Below are 14,107 nucleotides of genomic sequence, written 5' to 3' on the forward strand. Positions count from 1 at the left end.
CGCTCAGCCAGTGAGCAGGAACCGGTCTGTACGTGGGATCCGAACCCTCGGCGGGAGCGCCACCATGCTCTCAAGCGGTGCACTGTAGCAGTGTGCCACCGGGCCAGCCCCATAATCACCCATTTCTATAGGGTATCTACCTAGGGTTGAATTTCTTCACTAGATATTGACAGTGTTGCTAGAACCCGAATGAATACCCGATGCACAGCAAAAGCAAAACACTGAAACACCAGTGCTTGGAGATAGAGAAAGGCTTATTCAAATTAACCAAAGCAAGAAGATGGGAGAGCAAAAACTCTGTCTTACTACAGGAACAGAAGGGAAGGAGTTTTATAGGGCTAAGACATAAGAGAAGGTGAGTCTCGGTGAAGTTAAGGGAAGGTCTATATTTTCTCGGATTCAAGGTAAAATCTTAGGCGACCAGGCTCCTTGGTAATAGTGGCAGCTGGGGCTGGGTCCTCCAGTGGTTGCAATTTCTTTAAGAGCATTCAGTTTTTTTTCTGCAAAACAAACTCATAAATTTTCTTTGGGTCATCTCATCCTGCTTGACGGAAAACCGGGTATCAGCAATTTATATTATGGGAACAAGGGTTACTGGGTAGGAAGTTAACAGCTATCAACAAACAAAAGTTTAACTAACAGATCATTAATTTTTGGCCACTATTAAATTTTAAACTATGGACATTTCAGAGGGATTGTCAGCCTCAACAGATTGAATTATTGTTCAATATTCACTTCTACCCTCCACCTTGAAGTAAGCTATACTTTCCCAATACTTGTCTTTGGGTTTGGTTACGTAACTTGCTTTAGCCAGTTGTATAAGCAGAAGGGACAGGAGCAGAGAATTTAAATGTTTGTACAGTCGGCTTGCCCACTAGCATTCCCATGATTTGCCATGAGTGTAATACACCCTGAGTAGCTGCCGATTTAAGGAGACTCTGGAGACCCGCAGAGCAGTTCGATGCTGATCATTCTCCTCTAGAAACAGACCATGAGTGAGAAAAATAAATGCTTTGAATCTATACATTGCATTAAATCTGTAAGATCAATGTGAAAACAGTTTTCCATCCAAGAATATGTTATGTATCTCCATTTATACTTGTTAAAAATGTATTTCAATAGCATTGTTTAATCTTCATAGTTATGTGACAAATCTTTTGTTATGTTTATTCCTAGGTACTAGATATTTTTAAATGCTGTTACGGATTTTTTCAGCTTTATTTTCTAACTGTCTTTTGCCAGTATATAGAAATGTAATTGGGATTTTTACATTGACTTTATTAATAACTCTGTAAAAGTCTTATTTAATTTATATGCCAATTCTTTGGGGTTTTCTATGTACATATTCATACCATTTGTGAACAATAACTTTCATTTCTTTCTTTGCATTTGTCTTACTGTACTAGCTAGGATCTCCAGCACAATGTTGAATAGATGTGCTGTGACAGTTTGGACTTAATTCGGCACATATTCATTCCTCTCCTCTTGTCATTAAAGACTGCATTTCCCTGCTCCACTGATGTTGGTTGGGCTTGGCCATCTGACTTGCTATGACCAATGGAATGTTGTGGACATGATGTGAGAGCAAAGGCCTGAAGTAGGTTTGAGCAATTGGGTTTATTCTTCTGCTTCTGCCATCACTGTGAAAAGAACATGCTTTGGTAGCTCATTGGTCCCAGATGAATGAGAGCCAAACGGAGCTGACTAGAACTGGTTGTAAACCTCTTGTCCGGATTTAAGGCCACCTGAGTCCAGCTAAGGTTAACAGAGCTGCCAGGCTAGCCTATTGATGTGTGAGGACACCACGGATTTAGGTGTGTGGCCGGTGTTATACATTGCTCTTACGGCTATAGCTGACTTAAATCTAGATATGTCATTATTATTAAATTTTTTAATTTTAACTTTTCAATATACATTGTAGTTTTCATGTCCCTTTACCCATTCCTCTTTCCCCCTCCCTCTCCCCTCCCCCACCTACTACATCATATACATTCAATCGTCTTAACAAATTCAAGGAATTGTGATTATTGTATCTTCTTGCCCCCCCACACCCTTTATGTTTGTATATTTATTTTTAGCTCCCACAAATAAGTGAGAACATGTGGTATTTCTCTTTCTGTGCATGACTTGTTTCACTTAATATAATTTTCTCTAAGTCCATTCATGTTGCTGCGAATGGTAGTATTTCATTCTTTTTTTACAGCAGAGTAGTAGTCCATTGTGTAGATATACCACAGTTTCCTTATCCACTCATCTGGTGATGGACATTTGGGCTGATTCCAACTCTCAGCTATTAGAAATAGAGGGCCAATAAACATGGGAGTACAGGTGTCCCTTTGTCATGATGATTTCCATTCCTCTGGGTATATTCCCAGCAATGGAATAGCTGGGTCATATGGTAGATCTATAAGTAATTGTTTGAGGAACCTCCATACCATTTTCCATAAAGGCTGCACCATTTTGCAATCCTACCAACAGTGTATGAGAGTTCCTTTTCCTCTGCAACCTCGTCAACATTTATCATTCTCAGTCATTTGGATATTAGCCATCCTAACTGGAGTGAGATGGTATCTCAAAGTGGTTTTGATTTGCATTTCTCAAATGCTGAATGATATTGAGCATTTTTTCATGTGTCTGTTGGCCATTCGTATATCTTCCTTTGAGAAATATCTATTCAGCTCCTTTGCCCATTTTTACATTGGGTTATTTGCTTTTTTTGCTGTAAAGTTGTTTGAGTTCTTGTATATTCTGAATGTTAATCCTTTGTCAGATGTATATTTTGCAAATATTTTCTCCCACTCTGTTGGTTGTCTTTTCACTCTATTGATTGTTTCTTTTGATGTGCAGATGCTTTTTAGTTTGATATAATCCCATTTGTTTATTTTCCTTTAGTTGCCTGTGCTTTGGAGGTCATATTCATGAAGTCTGTACCCACTACTACTTCTGGAGTGTTTCCCTATGTTTTCTTTAAGGAGTTTTGTTTCAGGATGCATATTTAATGCTTTAATCCATTTTGAGTTGATTTTGGTATATGGTGAGAGGTACTGGTCTAGTTTCATTCTCCTACACATGAATACCCAGTTTTTCCAGCACCATTTGCTGAAGAGGCAGTCTCTTCCCCAGTGTGTAGATTTGGTGCCTGTGTCAAAGATCAGATTGGCTGTAGGTGTATGGGTTTATTTCTGGGTTCTCTATTCTGTTCTGTTGATCCGTGTGTCTTTTTTTATGCCAGTACCATGCTGTTTGGGTTATTATAGCTTTGTAGTATAGTTTAAAGTCAGGTAGTGTTATGCCTCTAGCTTGATTTTTTTGCTCAGGATTGCTTTGGCTATGCATGATGTTTTGTTATTTCATATAAATGTCTGGATCGTTTTTTCCATTTCTGAGAAAAATGTCATTGGAATTTTGATGGGAATTGCATTGAATCTGTAGATCACTTTGGATAATATGGACATTTTCACAATGTTAATTCTTCCGATCCTAGAGCATGGGATATCATTCCATCTTCTTGTGTCCTCTTTAATTTCTCTCAACGGTGGTTTGCAGTTCTCTTCATAGAGATTTTTCACATCCTTCGTTAACTTTATTCCTAAGTATTTTATTTTTTTGGTGGCTCTTGTAAATGGGCTACCTTTCTTGATTTTTCTCCACGTTCACTGTTGGAGTATAGAAATACTACTGATTTTTATGTTGTTGATTTTGTATCCTGCAACTGCTGAAATAATTTATCAACTCTAAGAGTTTTTTTGTAGAGGCTTTAGGTTGTTCACTATACAGGATCATATCATCCACAAACAGGGACAGGTGACTTCATTTTTTCTAATCTGGATGCCCTTTATTCTCTGGCTAATACTTCCAACAAAACTATGTTGAATAGGAGTGGTGAGAGTGGGCATCCTTGTCTAGTTCCTGTTCTTAAGGGAAAAGCTGAAAGCTTTTCAGCTGTTCAGGATGATATTGGCAGTGGGCTTATCATATATGGCTTTGTGTTGATACTTTCCATCTATACCAAACTTGAGAGTCTTTATTATGAATGAATGTTGAATTTTGCCAAATGCTATTTCAGTGTCTATAGAGATGATCATATGGTGTTTGTCTTTGCTTTTATTAATGTGGTGTATCACATTTATTGATTTGCATCTGTTGAACCAACCTTGCATCTCTGGGATGAATCCCACTTGATCATGGTATATAATTTAGTGTATGTGTTGCTGTATTCTGTTAGCTAGTATTTTATTGAGGATTTTTGCATCTGTATTCATCATTGATATTGGCCTGTAGTTTTCTATTTTTGATGTATCTTTGATTTTGGTATCAGGGTGATGTTTGCTTCATAGAATGAGTTTGGGAGAATTGCCTCAGTTTCAATCTTTTGGAATAGTTTGCAGAGAATTGGTATCAATTCCTCTTTGAAGTTTTGGTAGAACTCTGCAGTGAACCTGTCTGGTCCTGGGCTTTTCTTTGTTGGGAGCCTTCTGATAACAGCTTCAATCTCTTTTATTGTTATTGTTCTGTTCCGATTTTCTATATCTTCTTGGCTCAGTTTTGGTAATTTGTATGTGTCCAGAAATTTATCCATTTCCTCCAGATTTTCAAATTTGTTGGCATATAGTTTTTTTATTGTAGTCTCTAATGATTCCTTGTATTTCTGAGGTATCAGTTGTAATATAGCCTTTTACATTTCTAATTTTTGTTATTTGTGTCTTCTCTCTTCTTAGATAGCCTCACTAAAGGTATGTCAATTTTATTTGTCTTTTTAAAAAACCAAGTTTTTGTTTTATTGATCTTTTGTATCATTTTGAGGGTTTCTATTTCAATTAGTTCTGCTCTGATCTTAATTATTTGTTTCCATCTACTAACTTTGGGTTTGGATTGTTCTTGTTTTTCTAGTTCTTTAAGGTGAAGTGTTAGGTTATGTATTTGCCATCTTTCCATTCTTCTGAAGTAAACATTTAATGCAATAAATTTCCCCCTTAGTGCTGCTTTTGCAGTATCCCACAGGTTTTGGTATGATGTGTCATTATTTTCAATAAGTTTTTTGATTTCCTGTTCCATGTCTTCTTGGACCCATATGTCATTAAGTAGAATGTTGTTTAATTTCCATGTGTTTGTATAGTTTCCAGTTTCTTTTGTTATTGATTTCTAATTTTAATCCATTGTGATCTGAAAAAATACATGGAATAATTCTAATGTTTTTCAATTTGTTGAGATTTGCTTTGTGACCTAACATGTGGTCTATCCTGGAGAATGTTCCATGTGCTGATGAGAAGAATGAATATTTTGAGGTTGCTGGATGGAATGTTCTGTAGATAACTGCCAAGTCCAATTGTTCTAAAGTGTTGTTTAGATCTTGTGTTTCTCTATCGATTTTTGCCTACATGATATGTTCAATGTTGAAAGTGGGGTGTTCGGGTCCCCTGCTATTATGGTGTTAGTGTCTCTATCTCATTCTTTAGATCTAAGTGTTTGCTTTACAAACTGGGCTGCTCTGACGTTGGGTGCATATATATTTATGATTGTTACATCCTCTTGATGGATACATCCTTTTATCTCTTTATCTCTTTTTATGGTTTTTGGTTTAAAGCCTATTTTATGTAATATAAGAATAGCTACTCCAGCTTGTTTTCCTTTCTCTTTGCATGGTATATCTTTTTCCATCCTTTCACTCTAGTTTATGTGTATCTTTATAGGTGATGTGAGTCTCTTGAAGGCAGCATATTATTTGGTCCACCTTTTTAATACAGTCAGTCAGTCTGTGTCTTTTGACTGGGGAATTTAATCCTTTTACATTTAGAGTCATTATTGAAAGGTTTTGATTTACTATTACCATTTTATTTATTTTTGTTTAGATGCTCTTAAGTATCTTTTGTTCCTTTCTTTCTGATTTTGTTTGTCTTCTGTGTTTGTTGGTTTCTTGGGGTGGTAGATAAACTATTTTTTCTCTTTATTGTTAGCATTTATATTTTACTGGTAGGTTTTGTTCTTTCTTGAGTATTCACAGCAGTGATCATTGTTTTTCAGGTATCAAACTCAGTACTTCCTTGAGAATTTCTTGTAGGTCTGCTTGTGTGGTAGTGAACTCCTGCAGTTTTTGTTTGTCTGAGAAATATACTATTGGTCCTTCATTTCAGAAGGATAGCCTTGCTGGGTAAAGTATTCTTGGCTGGCAATTTTTGTCCTTTAGTATTATGAATATATCATCCCATTCTTTTCTGGCTTTTAGGGTTTCTGATGAAAAGTCTGATGTTAGTCTGATTGGGGCTCCCTTATAGGTGACTTGCCTCTTCTCTCTTGCAGCTTTTAATATTCTGTCTTTGAGTTTTGCGAATTTGACTATAACATGTCTTCGAGAGGACCTTTTTGGGTTGAATATGTTTGGTGATCTTTGGGCCACCTGACTCTGAAGATTTGTGACTTTCCCTATACCTGGGAAGTTTTCTGCTATTATTTTGAGTATGTTTTCAATGCCATTTCCTTTTTCCTCCCTTTCTGGAACACCCATGATTCGGATATTTAAGCGCTTAAGGTTGTTTGTTCTCTCTCTTAGATTTTCTTCAGATTTTTAAATTCTTTTTTCTAGTCCACTTGTGTTAATTCAAACAGCCTGTCTTCAAGGTCAGAAATTCTCTCTTCTGGTTGTTCTAGCCTGCTGGTTAGACTCTGTTGTTTTTTTTATTTCATTGAATAAATCCTTCAGCTCCACAAGCTCTGCAACATTCTTTTTCAGGGCATGGATTTCTTTATACAATTCTTCTTTCAGGTCCTGTATAATTTTTCTCATTTCATTGTGTTATCTAACTGAGTTTTCTTGTATCTCATTTAGTTTCCCTAGAATTGTTGCTCAAAATTCCATGTCAGTCTTTCAAGTCAAATTCAAGTCGGATCATTTCCTGATCTATAGGATCTAGAGCTTGAGAGTTTTCCTTTGGTCGTGATGTACTTTCTTGATTTTTCATATTTCTGGTATCTTTCCTTGGTTTAGTCATTGTGGCAGGGAGTATCACAGTCCACTCATTCCACCCTGATGTCTGGCCTGGGTCCAGAAAGGACTGCCAATTGTGGGCAGCAGGGACTAATGTGGGCTGGGGGTCCCATAGCACCTGCCTGTTCTGGCGTGGCTGACTTGAGGCGTGTGGGCCTGGCAGCTCTCAGGCCTCTCTGGGCAGTGAGCACTGGCCTGGGCTGGGGGTCCCATGGTGCCTGCCTGTTCCAGCGCAGCTGACTGGAGTGTGTGGGCCTGGCAGCTCTCAGGCCTCTCTAGGCAGTGGGGACTTACCCGGGTTGGGGGTCCCACAGTGCCTGCCTGTTCCGGTGTGGCTGACTTGGGGTGTCCATTATTTTTTAATAAATTAAATTTAGTATATTTCTGGATTCAGTATGTTAATATTTTATATAGGATTATTGCATCTAAAGTGATAATGACAAACAATTTTTATTTTTCATAATGCCCTTGTTGGGTTTTAGTCTTCAAGATTATGATAGTTTCATGAATTGCAGAGTCTACACTCTATTATTTGGAAGAGTTTGTGAAAACTATTATTTGGATCTTGAAAGTATTATTTAACTCACTGGTGCAAGTTATATAGAACTGCAGTGTTTTCAGTGCAGAGGGTTTTAATTGTAGGTTTAGTTTAATAGCTCTAGGACTTTCACTTTTATATTTCTTCTTGCAGTTTTGGTAAATTGTATTTTTCTAGAATTTTTTGTATTTTATCTAAATTTTTGACGAAATTATTCTTACTATTTTCTTTTCACTATCTGTAAGATCTGTAGTGATATCCCTATTTCATTCTTGACATCATTTATTATTTGCTTTCTCTTTCATTATTAGTCCCACCAAAGTTTATCAATATTAGTCTTTTCAAGCAAAAAAATTTTACTTCTGTTGATCCTATAACATGCTTGTTTTCTATTCAATGCACTTAAGTTCTTTTTTTTTTTTTTCCTTTTCCTTTTTTTTGTCTTTTTTCGTGTCCAGCAACGGATCGCAACCCTCAGTGTCGCGCCCGTACCGGACCGGGACCGGCAACGGGATCGCAACCCTCGGTGCTGCGCCCGCTCCTTGCTCAGCCAGTGAGCGGGAACCGGTCTGTATGTGGGATCTGAACCCTCGGCGGGAGCGCCACTGCGCTCCCAAGCGGCGCACTGTAGCAGTGCGCCACCGGGCCGGCCCGCACTTAAGTTCTTGAAGAATCCCTTTCCTGTTTTCATTAGGTTTATTTTGTTCTTCAAACATCTTTAGAAGTTTTGTCTTTAATTTTCAGCCCTTCAATTTTCAAATATATATATTTAAAGTTATAATTAGTACTAACTTTACCAAGTATTGCTTTAGTCTTATCCAACCAGTTGTCTATATGTAGTATTTTTGTTTATTTCAAAATAAAGCACACACACACAAGAATGCTATGCAGCTGTAAAAACTAGAATAAAGAAGCTAAGTATTAATATGAAAGTAGATCCAAGACACATTATAAAGTTAATAAAAAAGTGCAGTGCAGTATGAATTGAATTACTAGCCTTTGTGAGAATGGACTGCAGAGATGCTGGCTTTTTAAAAAAGGAAGCAAATTTTCAGTCTTGTAACCAATTATTCTCATTCAATAACGTCTTAAACGGGCAATTGGAAGTTAAACAAATCACACAAAAAATTGTTCTGTATTTTCTGATTTACCTGTAGCAACATGATTAGAAGATTATATAAGAAAAATGCCATTTTATGAACATAAATAACTTAAGGGATGGGAAGGGTGGGAAGAGAGAAGCATCAACAGAAAGGCTTATGACAATTTCAACATGTTTTTTATTTGCTCACTTAACATTCCTAACAAAATGACATCACATTTCACACCATTGCTTTTACTGAAGAAATCAACTGCTTTATCCAAAGAGACAAAAATCAATTTCCTAAGTTGCCAAATGGCACTTTTTCCCAGGGAAACCTACTGCTTCAATTTTTTAAAATACTTTAACAGAATCATCCTAAACCATTAATAGTAATGTAGTATTTAGGTCTTACCTGCACTGCATTTTAAATATTTTCTGTCAAAAGCTGAAGAGGGGGGGGGAGGGGGGCACAAAATACTCAAGACATGATTTCTCTCAGATTTTTAACAATTCCATTAATTTTCATTAAAAAACTGCTTGTGTGGAGAGGTTCATAAATATGAAAATGGAAATTAGGCCTCTCCAGACTTGTTCATAGAGAAATGAAATGGAGAATTTATCCTGAGAAAATAGCTCAGGATAATGGAGCATTTATCCTGAGAAAATTGGCCCCCAATCATTATTTCAAGAAGAATAAAAAACACTATTGCCCGACAAGCCAAATCTCCTCTTTTCTGTGCCATCATAATGAGTAACCTTTTCTGTTCTGGCAGTGAGCATATGCTTTTCACACTTGTGTAATGCTGCTTCTTTGAGCAAATCTTAGACTGAGTACTATTTCACTGATTATCCTCCAAGGGGAGAAACAGAGCATGAACAATTATGAACATTAGAATAAAAATGAAGAGTACATATATTTTCACATAGAAAAATACATACAAATCCAAGTAACTCTTAAAAATAGAAAAAAAATCAAGGTGGACATTTTTAACAAAAAGATTCTGTTTTCTAAACTGTAAATGATGCCAGTAATGCACTGATTCTTACATCTAGTTATACCGCCGTATTTATATACAAAGAGAGAGGTTGGTCTAGGTTCACTGATAACCCCTGATTTTTCCCATTTGTTTAAAGATTGTCTTTTAGAACACATCTACTATAATTGTTATCTTTAGACTATTCTCGTCACTGGCACACACTCTTCAATCTGGCACATACAAAAATTCATTTCAACATTGATTCACTTTTTTGATGCTAAAACTAACATAATTTTCCTGCTACTTAAATGCCATAATGTTCTATCACTAGTTTTGCATTTTACTAATTTTTATACAAATAGGTAAGACTCTAAATATGGATTTTAAGACTACATAAAATTCTAACATACATATGTTGAAAGCAAAGGAAAGTAGAAAGGCAGACACTATCATATTTTTCTTTTCATCCACATCACTATCACGTGTAAGTCAGAAGGCTCATATTACATTCTAGTTTACAACTGATGACATTTAGCCTGGCTTCCATACTATCAAACTTAAGAATTTGTGGGTGACTTTTAGGTCAATTTGCTACAAAACTATCTGAAATTGTTACTGAATATTGTGAGCAAAAACAGACCAATATCTATAATGTACAAATGGAGATGGATTTAAAAAACATAATTGAACAAATGTTACAATGACATTTTCTTATCATTATGGATTTTTTCTCCCTAGGTGGGGAAAAACTTAATTTCTTAAAAAGTTTCCCCTTCTATACTTGAAGCATCTTTTTATTAAATATACTGACAAAGGTTTAAACCAGCTCAAGATCTCAGCTGTTAAAAGATCAGAACATAAAGATAAGTACTTTCAGTACAAAAATTAAAAGACTAAGAGAATTGCTTTTCATGTAATAGTTAACACCTTATTACAATAAACTTTAAATGGATAACACTTGATCCTTGTCAGGATTTTACTGCACATCATATAAATCTAGCTGGATGATAAAACATGAAAACATTTTTTAAAAAACGAAGTAAAGATATTTCCAAGATTGAGAAGTCCCCTATGAGAGACCAAATTTTAAACTGTAATACTGAAAAGCTAAATCATTACTATTATAAAATGAACCATATTTTAAATATAGTTTTATCTTGTTGAGAAAATAATAATTTTAACGCATGCACTTTTAATGTATGTGCTATACAAACATCTGTTATTTTCCAGTCAGATATTCCTTATCACTCTTCTCTTTGACATGGTTGAACAGAGAGGTTTGTCAATAGACATGAGCAACTATTGGAAAATTCTCAGGTCTTGCTATATCACAAATAAACCACTCCTTAAACACTTGATATATACCACATTAAAAGATATGCTAAATACCATCATGTTTTAGATTAAATGATGTCTTTAACAGGTTAGTTTCTGTAGGATTTAAGGAGAACTTATTAATCAGATGACCTTTCCTATCTTTAAATTCTTTTAGTTTGCTATAAATATAGATGTCTAATACACACCAAGAAAAAATTGTTCCCATTAGAATCTCATCACTATATAATCCTTGACAGCACTTGCTGCCCTCCTGAGATTTTAGGAGAATAAAGCTATACAAAATGCACAGTCATCATCCTCAAGCTACTTTAGAATCCCACGGACTGTTAACATAAAGTCCACATATCATTCTCCAGAAATGCCACGTGGTCAAAGCAAAGAGAAGCAAGAGTTAACAGTAAGTTAAATAAACCAACAGTGTTTAACCAAGATTTTAGAAAGCTTTTACATTTTCCTCTTATTTAAATTTCAAAGACAGCTTTATTGAAATAGAAACTGTCTTTTAAGTACAATCAAAATTTTCTTAGCAAATACATCTCTTTTCATAAACACTTATGTAGAGAAGCCTCATAATAGACCCTCACACCAAGCACTAAGGTTCTTTTCTACAATTGATAAAAAGCAAATGCTGAAGACAAGAAAATGCCTTTAAGCCTTATAATAACACTGATTTTTAAAGTGTGTTATTTAAAAACAAAAAAGCTAGTCACCAATACTTTCATTCTCTTGTTATCTGTTATGCTCAATAATCAGAGAATCTAAAAGGGACACCATGATTCTTCATCCTCTCTGACATATCTATGCTCTTGTTGCTACTAATGAAGCAACATTATGATTCATGATTAAGATGCAGAGAAAACCATAAAGAACTACTCTTGCTGTTAATTAACTCAGAAATAAAAATAAGACAAAGAAAATTTAAAACAGGCATTTCCAAATTAAAAACCAAAAAATCTTAAAAGAGCTTTGACAAAGATACCAACTTGATAGCTACATCACATAAAAATGAAAACTGATTTTTACACATTTTAACCAATTTAACACAAATACCTGATTTATACATTTATACTAACGGGCTGAGTCCCAAGCTCCAAGCTGTAGTTCACATGACTCTACAGAGAGGATCTTTGGAAGGATAAGGTACCTTTGGAGAACAGTGTATAAGTAATTGTAAACATACACTGATTGTCTACTAGCTTTCTTAAATAGAATTTCTGAAATATTTTTGTAGGAAATTATATAGAAGAGTGTAATTGATCAGATAATTTCTATTACAACATATAAATTCTGCTGTATGTGCAAAATGTGGTAGAAATAGAAGATACTATAAGTGATCTATATTTTTAAAGTAAGTGCTACATTACAATCCAGTAAGAGTCCTTTAATCTTTTCATGAAACTTCTCTCTATACAGGTTGAAATACATAATGCTTTCTGGTTCTTCTTCAAACCAAAACTTGTCAAATTCATAGACAAGATAACCTGTAGTTAAAGAAAAACAAAACATATAGTCCTTAATAGTGAAATCACATTCAAACCATCTCATTTTTATACGGTATATAACCATCCCTTAAATTCCATATTAGGATACAATAATCAAAATAATTTTAAAACTATTAGAAACCTGAGGAACTTCATAAGAAATATTTCTGTATGTTCAAAATACAGCAATTACAATAAAATATGTAGTGTATATTTACTATTTTCTCAAAAATCAACAAAATCCTTCAAACTTGAGCAATGTAGTACTTTCAAACAATATTTTGAGAATAGGAAAAAAGTTATTTCCAGAGACCCCTGAAGCACAAAAATTAAAAAGAAAATGCTGGTTGTAGTGTATATTTACTATTTTCTCAAAAATCAACAAAATCCTTCAAACTTGAGCAATGTAGCACTTTCAAACAATATTTTGAGAATAGGAAAAAAGTTATTTCCAGAGACCCCTGAAGCACAAAAATAAAAAGAAAATGCTGGCCAAGGATAAAGTATAGGAAAGCTTTTTTTCTACTTGATTTCTAAATCTAAGAGTTATTTCTACTTTTTTTCAATGGACCATCATCACCTTCTCTTTTTAAATTGAATACATGCACTCTAAATAGGCTTAACATTTTTGTTTTTCAATATCCTCATTACAGTAGCCAAATTAACCTCTAAAATGTTAAAAGTTATCTCATGAAACTAAACATATATATATATATATATATATATGAATTTAAATGTGAATTTAAAACCACCCCTAAGTCCTATTTTGTATTCAACCAAATGTATTTAATTATTTTTTAAAGTACTTCCACAGAGCTTGGCACATGCTCGTTTACTCTCACAGCAATCCTATGATACAAGTACTATTAATTCCCATTTTACTGAAGAGGAAACAGAGAAGCAGAGAGGTTAAATGATGTGCCTGAATCACACAGTCTGTAAGTGGTTTCTATTGTGTTATAAATTGGACTTGTGTTTCCACCAGGATCTCACTGTCTCTTCCTAAAGGCTTTTAAAGAAGAGATGAAAATGACTTATTTCAGCTACATGGAGGAATAAAGCAAATGAATTTACACAAAAGTGTGGCTAGACTGGCACAATTGCCTAATATGAAAAAGAAAACTCCACTTTGATAATATTGGTCATAAAACAATCAATAGTTGAGAATCTTTACATTTTGACATTGAAATATCACTTCATAAGAAGGCCAGTTTAAGAAAAGCTTTAGGGCCGACCCTGTGGCTCACTCCAGAGAGTGCGGCACTGGGAGCGCCGAGGCCGCGGGTTTGGATCCTATATAGGGCTGGCCGACATGCTCACTGGCTGAGCGTGGGGCGGGCGACACCAAGCCAAGGGTTACGATCCCTTTACCGGTCACAAAAAAAAAAAAAAAAAAAAGGCTTTAGATTAATTTCTTTATATGTGATAAGACAGATTTTTATCAACCAGGATATGTGAATAAATCAAAGAATGCAGCCTCTAGAGGAATACCACCTTCTTCTTGATCCCAAAAGACAGGCTGAAAATGGTAATCTTGTCATTGTTTTTAAGTACTATTTTCTAACTTTATTTCATTAAAAACTTATTTTGTGGACACATTAGGACAACAGTACATGTATAGAAATTACCCATAAATATACAAATTGCATCTGTGCTCTTCCCCCATCTCCACCCCCAATACACCAATAGGGATGTACAATAAAAAAA

The 14,107-nt window shown here is 35.1% G+C and overlaps 1 protein-coding gene across 1 annotated transcript in view; it reads right to left on the minus strand.

The window, feature by feature from the left end:
- Positions 1–11,379: 11,379 nt before the first annotated feature.
- ELMOD2 (ELMO/CED-12 domain containing 2) overlaps positions 11,380–14,107 on the minus strand; it is a 33,581-nt gene continuing 30,853 nt past the window's right edge. Inside the window, exon 8 of the mRNA XM_008573277.1 lies at positions 11,380–12,400. Within this exon, the coding sequence (XP_008571499.1) occupies positions 12,255–12,400 (146 nt within the window). The 3' untranslated portion in view covers positions 11,380–12,254. The remainder of the gene's footprint in view (positions 12,401–14,107) is intronic.

Source organism: Galeopterus variegatus, unplaced genomic scaffold, assembly GCF_000696425.1.
Source record: "Galeopterus variegatus unplaced genomic scaffold, G_variegatus-3.0.2 Scaffold897, whole genome shotgun sequence".
NCBI classification, from domain to species: domain Eukaryota; kingdom Metazoa; phylum Chordata; class Mammalia; order Dermoptera; family Cynocephalidae; genus Galeopterus; species Galeopterus variegatus.